We start from the raw sequence: 9,225 nt of genomic DNA, 5'->3' as shown, positions 1-9,225 counted from the left end.
AGAATCCAATCCACCTGCTCTTGTGAAGATGTATGACCTTGGCATTGACTCCCTCTCTCATGCACCCTAACAGGCTGCCGCTGCTCTCTCACACGGCATGTAGGCAGAGTCCCTGTCTCCAGATTGCACAAATGCCAAGAAATTTGTTTCCCAACCAAACTACTTGCACCAGGTTCAAGCGAATGCTCGGTAGTGCTGTTCCGGAGATGGCCCTCGGCCTCCACGCCACTGCCTTCAATTTTGGGTCCAGATGCAATCAAAGCGCAGTCAGGCTTTGAATGGAAATGGTATATCAGCTCCATTGTAAGCTTTCCCGTCACAATTTTGCGCTACGAGAATGATCAAAATACAAATAGGCGTGAAAGAAAACATCAACCCAAAGAAACAAATCATCAACTCAGAAAAGCCTCATTCCGTCAACGTTGGAAGAGCCATGTTAAAAAATACAATTGAGAGCCAAAAACAAAGCTAGAGTTACAGATCATTTAGTAAAAGATTACAAGTGACAAACAGGTTCAGAAACGCAGCAGCAATTACAAGATGAAGTAGATTGGATTTTCTCAAGGTTTCTTAATTTTTCTTCAGGACCGAAACAAGCATCAGTAGAGGTTTAACCAAAGCCATCAATCAGGAACCCATCTCTAACAGAAACCAACACAGGGAGGACAAATGAGTTTTTCAAGCAATACATCAGACTTGCTTTCTGGTAAGTTTTGGCAGCAAGAATATAAGACCAGACGCAATGAAGTTCAAACAAAAAAAACAAAAGGACGAAGCATATTCTATGACTGAAACCTGAATTTTAAGATTTCTTTACAGCCTATCATTGTCTTCTGTCAGACCTTTGATTCCAAGATCTCAAAACCATCGGCCACGTCAATCCACCAAAGTTGAGGATGGTAAATTGGTTCTCCATATGCCTTGGCACACAAATGAAATAATCTTAAACTTTTCTCCATAATATTTAAGTGATCAAATCCAATCATTCCACCAGTTCAAAGCTTTCTCATCATGTTAGCCTGACTTGATGATGCCGAGGCATTCAATGTTCCAACCCTCTCAACTGGATCAGAGTTAAAAAGAAAGTTACTCCAGTTTGTCAACCTATGAACGGTCCTGGAAGGAACTCGATCACTGTCTTCCCCACCAGATGCTTCATACCCATCACTTGTTGACCTAGACAATGGGATTCCCTTCTGAGCAGCTGCACCAGCAGCAGATAGACCTGTGAGCCGCCTTGCTTCTTCAGCTCCTGATGATGAGACCCGAAATGGATGGAGATCAGGTGAGTCTAAACTGCTCTCAGGAGAAGAAGCAACAATCCCACCAGTGCTTGACATGGCACGGCTTGTTCGGAAAGCACTCCGTGCTTCCAGCTGAAGAGGAGCTAAACTTGTGGATGTCTCAGTGATCACATCATTTTTATTGTTATCAACAGTTCTTGCTGAAACCTTTGTCAGGGGTTCAAGGGGTAGTTCCACTGGGAGACGTACCCGCTTATTAGTTCTTCTTCTATTGTTCTCAGGCCTTGGCACCATCCTGCGGCCACTACTGCCAAAGCTGCTGTCAGTTTCTAGTCCAAATGGTGCTTCCCGTCTTGCAACAGGCTGCAGAATCCTTGACTTTTTTCTTGCTTCTGCAGCAACCTTTGAAACTTCTTCTGCATTTAGACGAGCTAATGTCCATGGACTAATCTTTACTGCACCAGGGTTCTTTTTCTTGATTGGTTCATCTCCCACCACCTTTTTCCCTAATGAACTAACTGATCCAGTGTCTGGAGGAACCACATCAAACTGGAAGAAAACCAGAAATTACTATAGCATCAAGATAATAATACCAAACAATTTTGAGCTATTGAGCTTTTTAATTAGATTTGACACCAGAATTTAATGGATAAGTTCATATAGGAATTTTCTGTGATCATTGCGATCACCAGTATCAAATCATAACAACGAACACAATGGTGCAATGAACATGATCATCATTTCACCAGAAAAGTGTGTTTCAACAACAGACCTACATCGTTTTTTTGGAGAAATGACTGAAGAATCCCTTTGCAGTCAGGTATGGTTCCTTGAGGTTCACAGCAAAATTGCAAATGCCAAAGAACCAGACTTCAATTAAATAGCCTCGGCAGCATTCGATTCCCCCAATAATGACAAAAGGATAATTGTATTCACAATGCAAATTTTCTGGATGGGTTTAGGTAAGAACCACATCAAAATAATTATTTCAAATCTATTTTTCTAGGCCATTTGCAATGATTTTTTTTCTTTGTTTCTAAGCATGTAAAATTAAATTATCTATTTTTCTCAGAACGCTGGCTTAAATTAGCACATTCCCTCAAGAGACAACAAGAAGAGCAAAAGTGAACCATATTATTGTTTTCTATCATAACAAGAGGTTCAGCATCATTTTACACTAGAAACCTGCAAATCCAGAAGCTATGGAAATCCAAATGCGAAATCTATTCATGATACAGTGTTTAACATCCCATGACTCTAGGTGTTGCAGGATAGCTGGCAACAGCTCTTGGTCCCACTTATAATATGCCAAAATGAACCTGGTTAGATTATTGTATCTAGTTCAAAATAGCTATTACCAAGGTTGGAAACAGGAAGACAATAAGCACTCTAGGATAAGGTTCACTGTTTGACTATAGCTTATTAATTAGCAATAAATCATAAGAACTTTTGGACAGAACATGCACATAGTATACATATAAGCTTCCACCAGAAGGTCAATTTATCACCTATACAAAATGTGGATTGATTAGAATACCTGATCTTCAAGAAACAAGCGTGGAGGTGTACACCACGCACCTCGGTGGAAAGTTGTAAAGGAGCTAGCACTGCTTAACCCAGTAAGTGAGCTTGCAGGAGACATTTGGGGACTCTGCTGACCTCCAACTCCTTGTTGCTCCTGCTCTCTTAGAGCTATGATGTAATCATATGTGCTAATTCCCTGTGACACAAGAGTTAAAGGTTCAGAAGTCATATCTCACTCAATTAACATTGTCATCCCAACTCATGGAGCAAGCGAATGTGATCTAACACCAAACACTGAAAAAACCACTAACCCACCTCAAAACTACCAGGACTCCAAAAATGTAAGACGAAAATGAAAAAGATGGATGTAGTAATATAAAATATGCCACCTAGTACTCAAAAAAAAGAGCACAGCAGACAGACGTTGTTCTGCTAAATTAATTTTTGAAACTAAATTGCAATTCAGATGATCAGAATTTACAACTGACTGAAAGCTTACCTTTTTTATGAGGAGAATGTGAAAGAAGAATAGCTGAGCAAGTGGTAGGGTTGCAATCATAGCCAAAATGGTGCACACTGCCTGTTACAAGGTAGGCTTAATTTTGTTAGTAAGAAACAAGAGTCATGCTGGTCTCCAATTTGCTAAGTTGAATCAACATAAGCCCATCACTTACTGATTACCCAGACAGTTAGATTAAACATATTACCAATTCAATAATTCTTTAACCATAAGTTACAGTTCAGCAAATTAAACAACAGAGTGGAAAACAAATAATCTCTTCAAAAGGGGGAAGTCAGAGAAATAAAACACTCACCACCACAATAACAAACGGCACCAAGGAGAAGCTGCTGCCCAACTTGGAGGTGATATCCACAGAGAATCTCTTCCGCTCAAGAAAACAGCAGATCAGTACAAGGATTCCAGTCAACCATTGAAGAACAAGCTGCAAGCTCAAGCCCAAGGTGCACAAACCATGTATATACCTGTCAATAATCAATTAAAATGAAAATGACTTGAAAATAAAATGCTTACTCTTGGAGGTGATCTTCAGGTTCTGGCATGTCAGTTGCAGGTATGAAAGTAGTAAATACCAGATTTGGGAAGCCAACAAGGAAATGTCCAGGAAAAGAAATATGGAAGCCAATGTAGATAAATCAAGCAGTAGAATATAGAGAGAAAGATATCCTTGCAGTAAGTCTGAAGTTTCCAGGATAGCTTGGGAGTTTGGGGCTTGAAGTTTATCACAACATTTGCATGTAATCTGTCATCTAATAGAATTGTAGGCCAGATGGATGCTATTCAGGGTTCCTTGAGAATTTCAAAGAATTTTTTCAAAATGGCAAGGATAGAGATGTCTACACAAGGCTGGAGAGAGATAGGACAAGATGGATTCAGGAATAGAGGTACTCCAAGATCTAATCAAACTCAAAATCAGTTGAGGGCCAATACTTGATTCAAGAAAAAGATAATGTTTGAAGGATGTAGGTCCACTGAAGATTCTAAGACAAGGGATAGATGCTTATGCTTACCAAGAGAAGGGCAGAAACCATGAGTGCAAAAAATTGTCTATAGTTCTTTTTCCCTATACAGTTGTTGAGCCACTGCAAAACCATGGATCGAAAATAATTAGAGATATTGTTTAAAAATCCTGAAAGTTGCAACCAAATCAAGAATCTGGAATACCCTGCAGTGATGATCAAAATGATCCACACATTTGTCACAAACTCTACAATGCTTGCTGTACTTGAAAACCTGCAACAGAATAATTATCAGACCTGCCCACATATATAAACAAAGAAAAAACATGAAATAAAACTTATATATAGGTGATGAGATGGACTCCAGCCCAGTAGGTGTTAGCACAGCTCAAATGTCGGTTGGATTGGTCATGCAATCAGGTTTCTCAACAAAATAAGAAATATCCTTAGTGGGTTTATAAAATGGAACACCCAGGTTGTGCATGCCATCTAAACCTCAATAAGATCCACCAGGCTAACATTTAGCTTCTTCATTATGGATTTCAGAAAGTAAATCAAATGTGATTATGAATGTTGATGTCAAACGCTTCTGCACACCTCCACTTCACACAAACTGCAATAGAACATGCCATCTTCGCTCATTTGTTGCTCGGAAGATTCTTCTTGTGAACTTGAGCAGTTGCATAAGAAAGCACAAGGAATGAATACCAATAAACCCGTGAAACAAGACGAATGATTGGATGGTGCATTCTTTCTTTCAGTCTCAGAAGTGATATTGCCTGTAGTTGCATTCATACCCAGCACATCCTCATCCACAGGCTTCTGTCCAGTTGTTGCAGCATTGGCATCATTTATTGATGAAGTTGATTCCCCACCTAGTTTAGATTCCTTGGGTCGGTTATGTTTTCCATTGTCTGGAATCTTTAGATATTTTTTGGACTTGAAGACTCCTGAGTCTGCAGGATCGGCAGCCGCACACCAAACATATAGGCTAAAGACGCATATAATCTGAGAAGAAAAAGAGATATATTGAAGTTCCATTAGGGGAAGAAGACACATTCAAAATGGGCAAGAGTTTAAATATACAAAATAAAAAGCAATAGAATGTGCTTCAAGTTCTCATGATTCACTATTCTTAACCATGTACCACAAATGTGTTCATCTATAGAGAGCCCAAATGTTTTAGGCATACCTTCAGTTATTTTAATTAGAATCTTCATTGCATGCAAACACTACGAAATGAGACTATCAGAGAACTCAATACAAAATATATCAACATCTGCTTTCTCACTCACTCCCAGAGAAGCAATCAAATTGTCAGGAACACTTCCAAAACAAAGAGTTCACTTTGATGAACAGCCAGTAAAATCCAATTTGAGTGTTCTGGTATCACTAATTCAAGATGATTATAACAGAGTGAGTCACACTGTTTTAGAGCCACTGCTTGGACAAGTTATTGATTAAGCTTGAACAAGAGGATATACCATCCCCTTGTAACATATATTTCCCAATGTACATCCAAAATGCACAGCACATAACATTTGAAGCCACTAGTTGTATATTTTCTGTGAAATAACAAGGGTGCTCTACAAAATGAGGAACTTGATATTGACACATCCTGATTTTAGCTGCAATAACATTTTTTCTATCTTCTGATCAGATTCCATTGACACTATCCTGAACATTTCACAATATTCCAAAAACCAAAAGACAAACAAAGAAAAAGAAATCACATCTTCCCCTCCAGTCTCCAAGATTATCAAAGAAAACAAAGAGGAATACTTGACTGATAATAAATGGCAATCAGGAAGTCAACTGGGATTTGAAAATTAAAACTCAAACAATTTCAACACAAAATTGTCTTTCAAGTTCTGCTCCATAAATATGTGCAAGGCAGCGTATAAGTTGGTGTGATGGCTAGCGGCATTGGGATCTCTGCCAGATGAACTTATTCCTTCATAAGCAAACAGATTTAGTAAAAAAGTACAGGAGTCACTTTATCAAACAGCCCAATGTCTTAATAGGGGGTGGCAAAGAAGTAAGGATTCAGCTGCACAGAGAAAAATCAACACTTATTTACTTTTTCAAAATCAAAACAAAGAATAAAATACAATCTTTTGATGGACCAAAGCCGAATCCAGAAAGCTTGAAACCTGTGGCGCCTAATAGATAAAGGAAAATGCTAAAAGACAAGCAAGAAGCAACCATTTTGCCCTTATCAGCTAAAGTCACAGATTAAGGCTCACTGGAAAAGATCTCTGGATTTTGAAAAATAATAAATAAAAACTGAGAAAAGGAAGAGAACCCGCTTATCTGATTAAATGAACAAACAGATGAATCAGAAGCCAACGAGCAACAAAAAACACAGATCTAAACTCAACGCATCAAACAAAGACAGAATACATATAAAAATGGACAAGGAAAAAAGAGGAAACAGCTTACAAGAGGAGTGTAGACCCCCATCACAACATACTGAGACATCTTCTTGCCAACAAAAGGGGCAAAGAACACATAGAAGGCAAATCCCAATGCCAGAAATACAGCAACAGCCACCACCTGCATATAGAGAAGAAGCACCCAAAATGAAATTCAAAACAACAAAAAGGAGAACAAAAAATTATATTAGAGTTTTTTTTTTTCAAAATACCTGGAGAGGATGGTAGGGGAGCTGCCATCCATGCTTCCTCATTTCCTCCTTGAATGCCTCAACCTACAAGGAAAAGAGAACCAAAAAAGCAAAGAAAAAGAAGAGAAAATAACTTGGGTTTGCTTCTCTTTCCCTTTTTAACATATACTTGCTTCACTTTCCCTCATTTTCTGGGGAAAAATGGGGAATACTAGTTGACAGTAGAACACCCAACCCAACAAAGGGTGCAACATTTTTTCCACAAGGTCTTATGAAAGAGAGAAAAGTAGAGAGAAAAGGCTCTGAAAAAAGCAGGAAATAGAAGGTAAGAGTGATATAGTGGTGTGGCGAAGGAAGGATGGACAGTCTGGTTCACTCAATCATAGACTCTGGGGAGAGAGGTCATGGAAGGAGTGAGACCAAAACAAAAAAGCCTTTGGATTTGGATTTGGGTAGGGGGTTTTCTGGTTTCTTGAGGGCATTTTTCCCCTTTTTTTTTCTTTTTTTTTTTTTTTTTTTTTACAGAGGCAAAGACCTGTCAGCTCTGGAGGAGGAGAGAGGAGAGGAAAGAAGGGTGTGGGGTTTCTTTTCAAGCCTATAATTACCATACAACCACCTTTTTCTTTTTTCTTGTTTCTAGCGATACCTTTTTCCATGGGCAAATCATGTGTCACAGGTCAGTGCAACAGACAGTTGTTTGGTTTTACTTTTATAATTGCTACCACCACTCCCTCACCACCCCACTTTCCATTTTCCCATTCCACCCCTTTCTTCAACCCTTGCCTTTCCCTCATCCATTCTATTTTGTTTTTCCCTTTCTGTATTTACAGAATAAAAAATATCTACCTGCATCCATAAGTGGAAAGGAGCTTTTGGATATACTACATTTTTAGTTTCATTCATACTATTATTTTCACCCTAGATTAGGCTATTCTTCTGTATATTAATGTTAATTTTCCTTCAATGAATTTAGTGAAGGAGAGAGAGAACCGTCTTTCCGTCTCCCATCCGTCGTTTTATTGTCTCATCCATCCATCTAAATTTGATAGGGAAAAAAAAAACAAGACTATGAAAGAGAGGACCCCATCCAGTATGGTTAATGCTTGGCACATGAATACCCATCTGTTGTAGAAAGGAATAACACAATGAACAAGAGTCCCCCCACCCTGCCACTTTCTTCCTTGTCCAAGCTCATGTATCTATCATAACTTGATGCAATATACCCGTATTCGCAGGCATTAGAAAAAGACCCACCATATTAAAGTTTTGTTAATCACTGGAGTGGTTGAGGCCTAGAAGATCACAAAGCTTGGATCTATATGCCTATTATAACCATTTATATGAGTTGTTGAGATCCCAATTTCTAAAACCCAGTCTTTACTCTTTATATATATAGGAGCAACCAGCAATGTCTTATCAAACTCTCCTTATTCCCATTTCTATGTGTCTTGGGATTTTATAATGCAGCTTGCTGGCAGGCTCCAAAGCTGTGGTACCAAACATCTCTCTCCCTCAATAAATTTGTTTTTGAACCCCCTTTTCTTTGTTTTTGGGAAAAAAGAAACATTTATCACTTTTCCTCCTAATCATATTCTGCAATTGATTATCTTCCTTTAAGACCCTGTTCTTGACAAGTAAAAAATTGCTTTCCTAAAAAAGGAGCTTCAAATTGTTTATAAAGAAAAAAAAAAGAAAGAGAAAAAGGTTCAGTCAAAGCGCAAACAACAGGGCACTACAAACAAATGGCCCATGCTGCAGAAGATTAAATAATTCCTCTTTTTTTTATTTGTATTGATTTGTATCTTTTGTCCTCTTAGTTGTTTACTTGCTAAGCCTTTTGTCATTTAGAATATGTCATGAGTTATCATCAAAATTGATTCCAGACTTGCACTAGTTTTTTTTTTTCCCACTCGGAAGAAGCACAACTTTCTTCCCAAAACATTTCTTTCATTTTTTTAAACTCTGCTCAATTTTTCTTCCCAAGACAATTTTTTTTCCTCTAACTTAACAAAAGGTTTCAAATTAACTAAATTTCTCCACGTTCCTGTAGTGTTTATTTTTTTGTTGAATAGAAAGAATTAAAAAAAAAAATTGTTAAGTTAAAAGTAACTTATTGATATCAACCAATATAACTAAAATAAACTTGTTATTAATAAGTTCAATTTAATTATATTGATTAATATTAAGAGGTTATATTTAACTGAATATAAAAAATCAAATATTTTAATTTTTTTCATTCAACCAAAAAACAAACACCACCTTAATTTTGTTATATTTCTTTTTCTAAATAAAGAAACAATTTTCATCCATAATGTGCTTTTATCCGAGCTTCAAAGTAGAAATTTTAATATT

At 37.6% G+C, this 9,225-nt stretch overlaps 1 protein-coding gene across 1 annotated transcript; it reads right to left on the bottom strand.

Annotated features, from left to right (window-relative positions):
- Nucleotides 1-371: 371 nt before the first annotated feature.
- Nucleotides 372-7,438, bottom strand: LOC100264317 (probable protein S-acyltransferase 22). The gene is made up of 9 exons (XM_002268380.5): nucleotides 6,895-7,438; nucleotides 6,690-6,803; nucleotides 4,845-5,255; nucleotides 4,453-4,521; nucleotides 4,299-4,370; nucleotides 3,584-3,712; nucleotides 3,268-3,348; nucleotides 2,782-2,964; nucleotides 372-1,793 (listed from the first exon to the last, which is right to left on the bottom strand). Exons 1-9 carry the CDS (start codon nucleotides 6,934-6,936, stop codon nucleotides 996-998), a joined length of 1,899 nt encoding a protein of 632 aa, XP_002268416.1. The 5' UTR covers nucleotides 6,937-7,438; the 3' UTR covers nucleotides 372-995.
- Nucleotides 7,439-9,225: the final 1,787 nt, after the last annotated feature.

The sequence above is a fragment of the Vitis vinifera genome, chromosome 1, assembly GCF_030704535.1.
Source record: "Vitis vinifera cultivar Pinot Noir 40024 chromosome 1, ASM3070453v1".
NCBI classification, from domain to species: Eukaryota; Viridiplantae; Streptophyta; class Magnoliopsida; order Vitales; family Vitaceae; genus Vitis; species Vitis vinifera.
The sequence above is the reverse complement of the archived record's forward strand: the minus strand, read 5'-3'. Positions and strand labels throughout refer to the sequence as shown.

Coding starts and splice junctions, on each gene's coding strand:
- LOC100264317 (XM_002268380.5), bottom strand. CDS start 6,936: ATGAGGAAGCATGGATGGCAGCTCCCCTACCATCCTCTCCAG. Junction 4,371..4,452: donor ATTTTGATCATCACTGCAGG/GTATTCCAGATT, acceptor ATGGTTTTGCAG/TGGCTCAACAACTGTATAGG. Junction 1,794..2,781: donor GCTTGTTTCTTGAAGATCAG/GTATTCTAATCA, acceptor GTTTTCTTCCAG/TTTGATGTGGTTCCTCCAGA.